The sequence below is a fragment of the Mycteria americana genome, chromosome 4 (assembly GCF_035582795.1).
Source record: "Mycteria americana isolate JAX WOST 10 ecotype Jacksonville Zoo and Gardens chromosome 4, USCA_MyAme_1.0, whole genome shotgun sequence".
NCBI lineage: Eukaryota > Metazoa > Chordata > Aves > Ciconiiformes > Ciconiidae > Mycteria > Mycteria americana.
The window spans coordinates 7,398,620-7,412,540 of NC_134368.1; the positions used below are offsets into that span (position 1 = coordinate 7,398,620).

At 42.4% G+C, this 13,921-nt stretch overlaps 1 protein-coding gene across 3 annotated transcripts in view; it reads right to left on the reverse strand.

Moving 5' to 3' along the window:
- Nucleotides 1-3,258: 3,258 nt before the first annotated feature.
- The window catches only part of KDM3A (lysine demethylase 3A), a 32,512-nt gene continuing 21,849 nt past the window's right edge, over nucleotides 3,259-13,921 (reverse strand). For all 3 annotated transcript variants that reach the window (XM_075499530.1, XM_075499528.1, XM_075499529.1), the window contains exons 15-26: nucleotides 13,673-13,800; nucleotides 11,704-11,890; nucleotides 11,030-11,199; nucleotides 9,967-10,203; nucleotides 9,378-9,549; nucleotides 8,324-8,414; nucleotides 7,609-7,739; nucleotides 6,682-6,801; nucleotides 6,450-6,589; nucleotides 4,755-4,931; nucleotides 4,538-4,672; nucleotides 3,259-4,003 (exon numbers count right to left, since the gene is read on the reverse strand). In XM_075499530.1, coding sequence (XP_075355645.1) covers nucleotides 3,923-4,003; nucleotides 4,538-4,672; nucleotides 4,755-4,931; nucleotides 6,450-6,589; nucleotides 6,682-6,801; nucleotides 7,609-7,739; nucleotides 8,324-8,414; nucleotides 9,378-9,549; nucleotides 9,967-10,203; nucleotides 11,030-11,199; nucleotides 11,704-11,890; nucleotides 13,673-13,800 — 1,769 coding nt within the window. In that variant the 3' untranslated portion in view covers nucleotides 3,259-3,922. The remainder of the gene's footprint in view (nucleotides 4,004-4,537; nucleotides 4,673-4,754; nucleotides 4,932-6,449; nucleotides 6,590-6,681; nucleotides 6,802-7,608; nucleotides 7,740-8,323; nucleotides 8,415-9,377; nucleotides 9,550-9,966; nucleotides 10,204-11,029; nucleotides 11,200-11,703; nucleotides 11,891-13,672; nucleotides 13,801-13,921) is intronic.

The following is a 13,921-nucleotide window of genomic DNA, read 5'->3' on the forward strand; positions in this document are numbered from 1 at the left end:
TTTTTTTTTTTTTTTTTTTTTTTTTTTGTCTTTAGCAGATTTAGGGCCTTCACAGCATAGCGAAAGAAAAGCTTCCAGTCAGAGCAGCTATTTAATTGCTGCTCTCTTCCAGCGCTGTCCAGGCATCGTATGTTCGTGGGAGAGCCTTATTTAGCAAAGGCAGGCTCAGGCTGCCAGTCCCGCTGCGTGGCTTTCCTTCGGGGCCAGGAGTTCTGCCGCAGGCAAGAACGGCTGGTCAGGCGTAGTGATGCAGCAGCCCGCCTTGTGCTGCCAGGAGAGAGTGCTCCCTCCTCAGCCCTGGCAAGCGTAGGTGACCAGAGAAGGCTTCCAGGCCTGCACAAGCCCTACCCTCTTGATCTTGGCCACCCCCAGAAGCTTTTTTTTTTTTTATTCCTCACTCCAAGACACATGTAAGTCATACTCCTAAAAGACAAATGTCAGCCCTGCCAGCTCCGTGCTTTGCAGGAGCTGAGTGAGAGCAGCCCTGACAGACAGGCTGGTCACTTGCAGAAGGGATAATGCACACCATGAGTGGTTTTGCTTTCCTCTTCAACAGCCCAGACTCTTCGGGGGGCAGGAGAGGGCAGCTGAAGCACTTGGGGCAGGGTTAACCTCCCTGCTTTGGGGGAAGGTGGGCAGAAGGAAGGGGAAGCCCCCCGTCAGCAAAGGTGCTCTTCCCATCCCTTTCAGTGAACAGAGGGCAAGAGCGGAGTCTTCTCTACCCTGCACATGTTGGGAAAAAGGAGCCCAGCTAGGGAAAAGACAGCTTGAAGAGCCAAGCTTAAAACAGACGGGGTGAAAGTGATGGGAAATCAGCTGGCAGAGGTAGGAGGCGTGCCCTGACTCACGGTGGTGGTCGGATGGTGTTCACCAGCCCCTGAGACAGTGGAAAGGGCTGTGCCACGGGAGGTGACTGCAGCGTCTTGCAGACAGCAGTTGGTCAGGTCTGGGACCACAACTGACCCCAGAACCAATCCCTGTAATTACATTTTTCAGTCTTTCAAGATTTATAAAAACTAAATCTGGTACCCACCAGACTTCTGAGACCAGACTTCTGAGACAGGGGCATGTGTTACCTGCTCTGCTCATTTGCAAATCCAGTAACAGAACTCAGTAGTCTTACAGGCAAACAGACACTGGCCAGAGCTCTTCATCTGGTATTTTGTCCGTCACTGAAGTACTGCACCCATGGGGAGGTTCACTCAGCTATCCTGATGCTTTCTTAACCATTCCAGGTACTATCACCTCACTATCCCACAACCACAAGTGATGAAAAGCCATCTGCTGCTTAAATGGCACATTTTTAGGGTCAAAGGAGAGGTGAGTGTCTCCTCTCCAGGAAGAACTTCAGGCAAAACTGATGCCGTGACTCACAAAAGGCAGTTTGCAAAACAAGTATCCACGTGTCGATGCCACAAGAGCCTCACAGGCAAAGGAAAGTTTCTGATTTTAAGGAAGACTTGCCAAAAGAAAACTAAGTCTATAAACAATTGTATTCCAACAGCAAGGGTGGAAGAGCAGACAAGGCACGCAGACACCTGGATGGTGTCCAACAGCTTCCAGTTTCAGCCCTAAAAAGCAAGGAGGGGCCAAGCACCATTCACCTTCCTGCCACAGGGACAATCCCCAGCAGGCAGAGTAACCCCAAGGCCTCAGGGCGATTCAAGCCCCCCCAAATGTAACAAGAACAGGCAGATGGGACAATTTGTTTCTTACGGTCTTAAAAATCCAGAGAGGACAGAGCAGAAAGGAGAAAAAAAAAAGGCAGTTGAGGAGCTGGTAAGATGGGTTAGATAACAGCTGCAATAAAACCAGATTGAAGTTGGATTTTGAACTTTGCTGTTGCACAACAATGGGTCTTTTCATCTGTAGGTGTGTGCATAAGTGTGTACGAGATGACCGTGACTCATTTCACTTGCTGGGAGGTCAGGTACCACAACATACTGCAGCTGGCTCCAAGAAAAGCAATTAGACTGCTTTGTTTCATTTACATCAAACTCGCTACTGCAAGAAAGACCATTCAGCTAAAGCGTTGCCTTTAGGGATACTTAACTAGTTCAAGCGTGAAATGCCAAACCAAGGGTTTATTGCTCTTCTAACTTTAGAACTAAAGCCAGCTGAAGCAACTAGAAACTGTCAGAGGCCTCAGCAAGTAGAGATGGAGGGAAGTTCTCACTAACACAGCGAAGATGTGTCACTGAGCAGAATCTAAGCTAGCAGCATAAGCCAAGCAAACCAGAACATTTCCCCGCAGAAGGAGAACACCGCAGCGCTTGCGCTGCCTCACAGCTGCCTCCGTGCCTCACCCAGCATTACAGATCTCGGCACAGGCAAAGCGAGCTGTGAACGGTCACAAAGAGCTGCGGGTCTGACACACAACAGGACCTGCCCTGGAGCAGGCCACTGCAGCCAGCCTTCGGGAAGGCACGTGCACGGACCGGCCAGGCAATAACCACACACCACCTTCGGTTAGGGTTTTCTTTTGCTGCTTGAGTTGTTCTCAATTTTGAGAGGAAGGAAGCAGATGCACCTATTCACAGTAGACACACCTTTTATGAGCCCACTTTATTCTAACTCGATTAAGAGACTGACTCCCCGCAAGTCACTGCAGTCTCAGCTCCACTCCAGATACCAAGGGATGGATAAGAGGAAGTTCCTTTGAAAAAACTCCTGTCCCCTGCGACAGACTCAGAGCAGTTAAAGCTGATCATTCGCAGCAGGTGAAGTACCACAGGGAGGGGAATTTGCCCAGAGTTTGTCAATTTGTTACATGAAGTTCAGAAAAGTGACTTTTGGCTGACTAGGAAGTTCCCCTCCTGCCTGGCTCTTCCCACCAGCGATCCTGTGCACCTCAGTGCTGGAAAGGCTGTGGAGAACAGACCTCCACTTATCTTGTTAGGTGAGAGATGCGCTTTTCCACTCTTGACCCCTCTGCCTGTTTTAAGTTTTATGACGTTTTCAGTCTTTCTCAAAGTGATTTTGGAGCAACGCGTGTGCCATTTAGGACTGAAGCTGCAGAGCTCATTTGATACAGACCATAGTAGTGGCACTGGCTGAGCGTCAAGGTAAGCCACCTTTTGGTGAACCAAGAAAAGCTACGAACAGATCTGTCACTAAGTTCCATGCCCTAAGCCTTCAGAGACTTTAAAACCCAGTATGAACAGTACAGGATACACAATTTTCTTTTGCGTTTCAAAGCACTGCACCAAATGAGTTACATTTTAACAGTCAATTGAAGAAGCCAGGCAAGGAACAATATCTGAAATAGAAGAATTTTATGTAGACCATTCAGTGTTAAAAACCAGAGAATCAAACATCAGTTCAAATTAAAGAGCGGTTTCAAACAGAAGACATTTGATTAAAAGTTTCTTTTAACATTTAGAAATTTAAATACATTTACCTAAAGATGGTGAACCCCCATCTCTATGTTACTATACAATAGCTTAAAGCTACTTTTAAATGCTAGTTCTATGTTAATGTGAAATTCCAGAACTGCATTCTTATTGTTATGTAAATTGGTTATTAAATCGGGTGACTCCGTACTTCCTCCCACCCCAAAATACATTTTAAAAATTGGAGCTTTACAACGTCTTGAATAATATGTTTCAAATGAGTAATTTGGAATAGTTTCCGACAGTTCTATAGGAGGTATTTTGTACAGTTTGGAGAGCAACTCCATATAAAGTTCTATTGCAACTGAGCATTCACAGTATGCCACAGTCCATACATATTACTACATATACATATCAGGTTTGTAAACATTGGAAGAATACACAGAACATAGTACCACGATCCTCTGGTACTGCTGAAAGGAAGATGAGGTAACATTCATATAATCTCAAAGTCCACAGAGGTCCTGACTGAGTAGTTAAAACAGCTGCCGACACTTCCGTTTCATCGTGCGTGGTTAAGGCTTTCCACTTTACGGTCTGCTAAGGCTGGATTCGTTAGCTCTCAGTATCCCGACTGCATCTTTAACAGCATGGTATATGACATTCTTCACCTAGGAGGGAAAGAAAAGGCGTTGAGTTTTACAGGTAAACAGCGTGGCTGGGGTCAGGCTGGAAGCCTCTGACATACAGAGAACACTTGCACAACTTTCCCTCTTCCCCACACCCCGTGCAGCTCTCCTTTCAGCTTCGACACGCTCATCTGCACGAGCTGCGCTTTAATCACTAACTCGTGAAAATAAGGTTCAAATTCTAACAGGGTATGAACTGAAACCCTGTAGCTTGAGGAGCGTATTGCAAGCTCAGCTACAGGGAAAACAAGAAATGGAAGAAAGAAATATTTCAAAAGAACCTCAGGGAAGTTTCAGAAGGCTTCCTCAAAACTACTAAAAACCTGTAACAATTCAAAAACCTACGGAAATTCCTCTTCCAGATCCAAGGCGTTAAAGCTGACCTGAACAAGAAAGCAACTTGGGTTGCGTGGACACGCTCCTGCCAGGTTTGGCGAGGGCTCTTTGTTGTTCTGTGGCAGGTTTTTTTGAAAGGGTTCAGAGGGGCAGGGTTCATCTTGAGTATTGGTAAGTTACCTGCAGTTTGTCTTCATGGTTCGTATGCGTATGCGACAGATATCTAAATTCCTGAGTGAGCCAGAAGCAATGTTTGACATGCTCTGGGGATACAAAGTCTTCCGCAACTTTAATACAACTGTACAAATTATGAACCTAGAGAGAAGAGACAAGCGTTAGCCGTGCGCTCAAAAGTCTGCCCAAGCCGTCAGGCTGTAACAGCGTCCCTGGTCCTTGCCTGGTGCGGAGCTCCTGCTGGGATGAAAACTACATCTCCTAGAAACTGTACAATAGCCCAGCCTTGAACTCCATACTCTTGATGAAGGCGTTTTCTTAGCGATCGGTCCAAGTACCAACTCTGATCGTGAATGGGATCGTGATCTACAGGGTTTTCTTGACCTTGTTCTTCCGCAACCTGGAAAGTCACAAGACGACAGGTATTATAATATACCAGCCTCACTGGACAATCAAGATGTATCCGTGGTATTCCACATGCACACATGCCAGATGGAGTGACTTGCGCCATGTGTTCAGGTGTAAAGTTACACCAGGAAAGTTTTGCATTCTTGTTCAGTCCTTAGTTTGGCAAGGCTTCATCATTTCTCAGTCCCTCTTGCTTCACAGACACGTTGCAAATGGGGATATAGGAAACGCAAGTAACCCCAATTTACAGTAAGAAGAAACAGAAGGGTGAAGTGACTCATGCGTGTTCACAGTGGGAACCCCCGTCGAGTATGGGGTCAATACTCTTACACTACTAGAGCCTGTAACTGGAAGAAACTACTGAGTGTGGAATTTAGCAGATGTCTGCCCTGAGGCCAGCACTAGTCAGTGTGCTCACTGACCAAAGCAGAGGATGCTAACTAGATTTTCAGGAGGTACGAGGCTGGGAGGCACAACAAGCGATTTAGAAGAGAAATCTGAGGGCTGTGGGGAGAGAATTTCTGCAAAAGTTTCACTATAAATCCAGTTTGCTGTGGGAATCGTTTACACCCAGAACCGTAGCCCCAAAACTCATTTGGGTGGAGATAAACAGCTTGGTTCTGCTCCACGACAAGCTGCTGAAAGCCTCACACCTGCAGGCAAGTATGCTACGAGGGACCAAGAAGAGGCGTGAGACACAGATGTCAAAACTCAGAACGCCAACGCTTATCAAATTCAGTATCATGTTTTATCACGTATAAGATTTGTTCTTTGTTAATACTAAACAAATCTGCTGTAGCCTGTCTATGCTTCCGCCCAAGGCAGTAGTCAGGCTGACAAGGCCAACAGTTGTTCAGATCATCCCATTTATCCTTTTAAACGTCAACGTATTGGCTCTTTCCACTTTTAGAGCACCAAAGCCGTTCCAGAACTAAGACCACCAAGAACTCTGGCCCATTTGCAGTGAATTTAAATACTGAAACGAGCCCTTTGGGATGCAGTATCACATCTCTACTAAACCTTTAACTCCCATGAAAACATCACCGAAAATACTTCATGCTTTTCCCTTAATCCAAACCTCATAAAGGTATGAAAAAAAGGTAGAAGAGGGAGAGAACAAGGAAGAACTTTATGCACCACATATTGCTCTGACATTTCCCAAGAACATCTCACATGCATGCTTTTAAGCAGGATCTAGTTTAAGATTAAACTGTGGTTTTCCTTAAATCTAAACCAGCTATTTTTTTGTTCATTACATAACATCATTACTTGCGCTAGAAGAAGCGCAGGCAAAAGCAGTGAATCTACACCCAGGATAACTTTACCCTTCAACTCACTACCCTCCTCAGATCCCACAAAATTCATAGCACACGAGAAGTTTTGTCTTGGATACAACTCAAGTACATTTGTTTCCAGAAGAGCTGGGATAGACAGGAGGAGAGGAGCCCCAGGATACGTATTTGCAAGCCTACACAGACAGAAGATCAGTTTTCCAGATATAACGGCTTACCTTTTTAAGGAATTCCCGGATCTTCTCTGTATCTTTAGCAGCATAAATGTGCCACAGAGCTCCAGGTTTTTCTCGACTTTCAGTAAAACGCTTAATTGTCAATTCATCAGAATCACCATCTTGTATGGTTTTAAGCACTTCTGTTGAGAGTAAACACGAGCAGTTACACTAACGGGCCCTCCTTCCCTCCACCCACAGGAATAACCCCCCCAGAACACAAGACAGACTTCACCTTCTTCTTGATCAGCCTGGCCTTTGGGGATGCCCACATAAACCATAACGTTCGCTGCATCAGACACATCTAAATGGAGGTTTGTTGTGCCGTATTTTCTATCCTCTGGTGTTATTAAGCCTGAAACAAACAAAAAAAAAAGGAGCAGGCACATTAGTAAGACAAAAAGAAACCTTATGGCCCTCTCAGCAGCATGATCTGAAAAGACCAGAGAGCTTTTACTTTTATCAGGAAATGACTCCAGTACAGCAATATACTTTTTATCCAGGACCCTGCCCCATCTTGTTTGTGTCTTCCCAAGCGATTAGTTTACAGGCTGACACATCAACCTGTATTTATACCTAGCCTGTATGATACATCAAAGTCATATTAAAGTCCTGCTAAAAGAGGGTTTTTCTAGAGCAGTTTAGAATAAAGCACTCTGAGAAACAGTCCCTCTAAAAGGCAGCTCCTACAGTATTTACTAGCCACGATCTCCTTACTGGCCATGATCCCGCTTAAAGTTTTAAATGCCTTTTGAATGACGGCAGATGAACTAGCCGTGGAAAGAACTGCTCAAGAAGAGATTAAGAACTAAGTGATACAGCCCAAAAAGGAGAATTAACAAAAGCGATACAGCCAGAAGTAGCAAAACAACAAATACACGTGGCCAGCTACAAGGAAGAGCAGTTGTGTATCCACACATGGAGCACGTGGATTGGAAGACTGGGAATAAATATTATTGGCTTGAACCCACCTGGACAAAAACCATTTAATAACATCATATAATGCTCTGGACATCACTAGTACCTACAAATGAGCCAAAATTCAGTTTTCAGATCAACGGGATTAAAAAATTGTCTACAACAGCAAGGATTAATTTAATTTACAGTAAATTTTAATTTGAATGTGTGGAAAACATGACCTTTAGAGTGAAAAATTCCTTACCGTATGCATTGTACATCTTTGGGCCCAAATCTGGTCGCACAAAATAGTTGGGAAGTCGAGAGGCAAGGTTGAGCTTGCCGCCTCTCCTAGTATATTCTGGCAATGGGATATTTTTCATCAAATCATCAAACCTAAAGTAATACAGCACAATTTAATGTTAGGAACTGATTAAAAAAGCAGACTAAAATAGACTGCAACAAAAGCTTTCTCCCGTCAAGAAACTGTACTCCTTCCCCCAGGGGGTTTACTGGAAACCACAAAAAGGAACAAAACAAGCAAGACACAGGAATATAGCAGATAAACAAATTTAACTGCTCTGGAGTAATGCTATTTCCTTGTGTAATCATCTCAACTAATATCAAACAGAGTAAGTCAGAATACTTAAAAAGGTTTGGCAAGAAAATAAGCTTCAACTGAACTTTAGATTTTAAAATGATTTAGGCTTTTAGGAAGCTTCCAAAGTTTAACCAATTATTAGCAATTTTAGGTACTCACTTTACTTGGCAAGAAATACAATGAACTACATAAAAATTTATCATACGACTTGTTTAGCATTTCCAGCTATGTCAGGCATCTCTGAGAAACAAAATGATTCACATGTGACCAACTGCTGCTCAAAGCTGAAGCAGGTGTCAAAACATAAGAGTATTCCTATATTCCATTATTTTGGGGGCGTACCACACAAACAACGAACAGTTTCTTTGTAAATTCGTACCGAGAAGGCATCATATCTCTGAAGTCTTCTCCTGGAGGCCAGTCTTTAAGCTTCAACACCATCGGCTCTCCTTCTTCTGTTCTCAGGCGACCTATTGTCAAATATTAAACAAGTCTTAGTTTTCAATAGTTATACAACTCAAAATCCAAAGAATGAAGACAAAGAAATCCTTATCTTGGTTTCAAATCACGTTAATTCCACAACTATTTATGTAGAACCAAAGAGACACAAGTTCATCTGACACCACAGTTGGGTATTACTGCCGTGACAAACGTGTTACAACAGGAGATTTCAGACTGGACCAGTAGCCTTTACCAGCTCTCCTCCTCAAGCACATCCTATAGTTTAGCTCAGGCATCTGTTTTGTGTTTGAGGCTCGAGTAGCTGATAAAGCCAGGTCTTTTCAAAGATCAAGTAACAGAAAAGAAAGGTGTAAGTGAGCCTCCCAGCTCCCTCTCTTCTTGCCCCAGGTACCAAATTCTGTAAGTTCACATCACAGAAACAGATGAAGTACAACTCCAGACGCCATGGCAAGTATTAATTCTCCTGGAAAAAGTTTTGTGTTTACCTAGAAGTGAAAACAATGCCAAACCTCATGCTTGCCTCCCCTAACCCCATTTTTATACAAAATAACTTTAGTTCCTTAGTAGCAAAAGGCACCTGCAAGTTAAAACAGCAGAACCCAGTTACCTTGTGAGCACCAACCCTACACATGCTCTTTTATGTTTCACTCAATCAGGCAAAAAAGCTGACAGGTGAACCTGCTTGCTAGGAAGATCCCAAACTCTCTCTGAATGCTTCCTCAAAAGACTAAAGGCAGCCAAACATACTCCTGAAGGAGAGTCCTCCATGGGGCTGACAGTTTCTATCCAGTTCACCATCCCACAAGCATACATGGTGAGAATACATTGCAGACACACTCTCCACGATGAAGAAAAAACCTGGAACATCTTTTACACTGCTGGAGGCTGCTTAAGGATGACAATTTTGTGCTAGGGCAAGAGTATTGCTGCTGAATATTTTACCTATTGGAACAAAAATTCACACTACTTACTTGAAATATCTTCAAATCCATCCCAGAAATCCCCTACGGTAGCTCCAGTGATGATTTCATTGGTCCTGCAGTTAACTAGATCTACTTCCTGTTGGCCAAATTCCTTCCTAAAGGACTCCGGTCTCCAGAGGTCTGCGTTTAATTTGTGATGCACTCCTGACACCATTACAGGCTATGAAGAAGAATAACATATTCTGAAGAATTATTAAACACTAAAAATTCTAATTCCAAACAAAACAGGGCAATACATAAAACATACTGAACATCTGAACACAGACACTTTGTGAACACTGTATTTTCCAAAATAAATGCTCAGCCTGCCTTAACAGAATTATGCCATGCATTTGATCACTCTATTTCAAGCTATGAGGCAGCTTTTTATACCGAGCCGTAAGTTCAGCAGTGTGTTTAGAAACTGATTTCAAATAGTAAAATACACATCCTTTTATCCAAGGATCTAACAGTGCTCATGGTACACTTTACGAAGGTTTGGCGTTGCTTATCACTGCAGTAAGTTTGTACCTGCAGTTCAATTAAAGTGCAAAGCACATGAACTGAAAATGGAAAAAAACCAGAAGAACTCAAATACCTGTCCCTGCTTCCAGCACTCCCTGAAGACATTCCAATTACTTTCATTGGTGGGATCTTGAAGACATAGCAAGCGGTTATCACATAACCAGTAGTGAGGCGTATCAAAGCCCATTATTGTAGGCTTTATAGTCAATCCTTGAGGTTTCTTAGGCAAGTCTGTAATGGTTCTATTTTGCACAAGGGAAGCAAAAATGTCATCAAGGATTTTGGGTGTACTCTTGAGTCCATTGTCTGTCTGATTTAAAAAAAAGAAAAAGAGAAAGAAGAACAAAAAAAAGAAGTTGGTGCACTTTTCTGTTGCCTTGTCCTGCAGACTTTAAAGAAGATACTTGCCACTTTCAAAATTTTTCACTTGAGCTCACAATCACGCGGAGAAACAAAAATCTGCAGAACTTTGCTGTCTAGAAACTCACCATCATTAAATGCCAATGCCATTTCTGACACTTTTGTCTACAGCATTCTGGCATAAGAAGTTCTGCTCTGATTTACATTTCAGCAACGCTGCAGAAAACCATGAAATGCAGCACAGAACAGGACTTTATATCAAAGAACAGAAATGCAGTTTCATCAAGGAATTCTCAAGGCCAATATTTTACCCCACCATTTTGAATATCTGTATTCAGATATTCAAATCTGTAAGTGCAAACAAAGCCCAGGAACATCTGAAGTGAACCAGTCTGGAAACGAGGTATGAGAAAGGTAGTCACCCACCACAGAATGTTGTTCCCCCATCTGTAAGTTCCTTGAAGTTTCTTTTTTGAGCTTAACGGCCATGCCAATTAATGCACCTGTCAGATGCTAGCCTACGTAGATTCATCTGCTTTATCACTTGGTTCCCAATCCCTCACCAAACAAGACTTGCTGGTAGTACCACTAAGCTACTACTCTAGAAAGCACTAACTGGAGCACTGCAACATAGACACTGAATTAAATCCTTTTTCCCAAATGAAGACAGAGTTTTACCTACTGTGACAAACGTCTGCGGTAGTTGTTCACAGGTTTAGAACAGTGGTCTAAGCCTGGTATCAACTCAAACCTGTAAAACAAAATTTTTCATATACCTTTCCTCCAGAAGAGTTCAACAGATTCCGCAAGAAACCTGTGTTATTGTTGCTCACGGGTGTTAATATTGCACTGTTGAATGTCTGCAGGGCTGCAGCAGGCTTAGCTAAGCTAGGGAGTGTCTGGAGAGGTTTATTTTCATTCTTTGAAACAGGTATGAGGAGTTTCTCTGAAATGAAGAAAAGAATACATCTGAGAATGAAGCAAGGATCAATCCCCTGAACCATGAGAAGTATATGCTTTGGATTTATATACTTTGTTTTGGGGTTGTGGTTTTTTTTTTTTTGACAACAAGATACTTCTATATGCATACATGCATGTATGTACATATATATCTCTCTCTCCTCTCAATACATGCAGATGAAATACCCCTTTCACTTAACTCTCTTCAACACTCCAAAGTTTTTAAAGTTCTAAATTTACACATTCTAAAATTAATACATTCTCAAATGGAATTTTCAAGAATACTTGCATCAAAGGGATGTTAATCCAGTTTTCAAAAAAGAATATGCTAACCCTGCCAGGTTTTACTCCAAGTCATTGCCACAGGCACTGAACGCCCATCCCAGCAGGCGGATGATATCATTCTCAATGCAAGATATTGCTGGGTTTTATCTATATTCTTCTGACAAACAGCCACAAAGGGTTCACTCTTCACTGGTTCTGCACATACCTTTGTTTTCTTTATTCACGTTTCCACTTGTTAGATTTGATAACCAACTCAATGAAGGAGAAGTATTTACTGAAGCAGTTTGTTTACTTCCAATTGCTGACTTTAGAGGAGGATCATGTGTAGTGACTTGTGGGCTCAGGACAAAACTGTTATGTTGAAGGCTGGTCCTCTCTCCAGGTACCAAGTTCTGAAAAAACAAAGTGAGAACTTAGACACAAACACACTCTACTCAGAAAGGGGAAGCAAGCAGTAGCATGTCCATGTTCATTCTTTTACCAGAAAAATGGTTTGGCCCTTCAAAAAATATCTGATCTCCACAAGAGGTCAGCATTGTATCGCAGTATCAGCCACAGATGACAGACCAGCAGGATTCGAGATCTCTCGACTTTAAGAGCAGGCAACAGAGACCATCGCCCCTCAAGATGAGTACAGAAAGCTGAGTTTCCCAGACACATTTTCTGGGACTGCTTTGGGAACCAAATGCAGTTTTAATAGCAGCGCTCTCGCAATTCTAGTGATAGCTGATGTTCAGACCAGGGCTCAGCTGGAGGTCTAGTTCAGGAGATTAAAACAAATACACAGTGCTCCTAAATTTTTATCTTAAGAAGGTGGCAAAAGTCCACTCACCTGCCAGGTCTAAAATACACCTGCGCATGAGTGCAGCACCGGCCTGGCCAGCACAATCCAAGCACAGGACTACTGTACATCTCCTATGGAGCCGATTTGGAGATTCTAGGTAACAGACTAACTAGAACTACTGCTTTGGCCTGGGATTCCTGCATGACTGGCTAAATTTCTTCTCTGCTCAAATACCTTCCAGTCAAGAAATTATTCTGCACCTGTGTCTACCTATGGCTACATTCTTTATTTCATCTCTTAATGACTGCTGATGCTTGGTAAGGATTCCAAACATGACATAACATCAAATGCTTCAAGCTTTAATAAGCTTACCCTTCACACAACCAGTGCAGTACCCAATTTTACAGAAAGAGAGGTTTAGATAAACTTCAATGCAGCTGGTTGTCCAGGGTCACAGAGGAAATCTCGAGAAACAGAAGACCGAAGTTAGGTCAGTTATAGGCTAAGTTTTGAATCATGTAACCATCTTCCTCGCTTCTAACGCTTCACAGTACTTTGTCTCTTCTATTGATTACCAACATCAAAATCCAAAAGTTCAGCCTGCTTCTTACACTTAAGATAACACATTTATTCTCAAAATAAGTTTATGAATAAGCATGCAACAGAATTAAAATTACTTAATTCAGCTGGTTCCTTGCAAGATGCTGCAAAACTAAGCCATTAATTTGTGCTCTATTTGTGCTCTAAGCAAACAAATACTACATCCATTTACAAATAAACATATGGTGTTTGTTTGGTTTGGGTTTTTGTTTTTTTTTTGTTTTTTTTTTTTTTTTTTTTTTTTTTTTTTTAATATAATGAGCAGCAAACTTTCTACCAGGGTTCCCAGAGAAATCAGTGCTTCTCCATACTGCTCTAGCCCTCACAATTTTATTCATGTTCAGTTCTTTTATGAATTCCAGTGCTCTTCCATCCTACTTACTCTTTTAGATGCTGCATGTATTACATCTCCAGGACCCAAGGGATAGCCTACGCTTTGCAACCATTCCCACTAGTCTGTTCTTAAGACTCTTCTCTTAAGGGTTCTCTCAATCTAAGCCCATTTTTGCTCTAAAAAAATCCTCACTGAGCATTTTTCAAGGATAAGTCACTTATTGAGGCATCAGTGTGTCAAAGGGATACAGTGAGATTTTCCCCAAAACTTAAAAAAGAACTGAATCAGAAAGATGACTACTGAATACATATTTTGAACACAAACCTACGTGGTGGAGTTATCAGCAGTGGTCAGGATTGGCATACCTACAAAGTCAATTACTATTGGCTTCAAATACGGGTAGTAGACTGAGGCAAACTTATACTACACAGACATAGTATGAGACAGTAGCAATACCTGTTTTGAATCCTCCTTTAGAGTTGGCTTTGATAGTGCCTTGAACTGCTTATTTGCACAGGGACAATTTGCCTTTATTCCCCATTTTGTTCTTACGGAGTGAACAATATCACCAACATCATAGAGAGCTGAAGAAAGAGTCATTAGTGAGCTCACGTGTAATTAGAACATCCAGCATTCAGTAACACTTTCTAAGAAATTGTGTATTCCGTGCAGGTAAACCACAGTACACGAACACAGTTCATCATT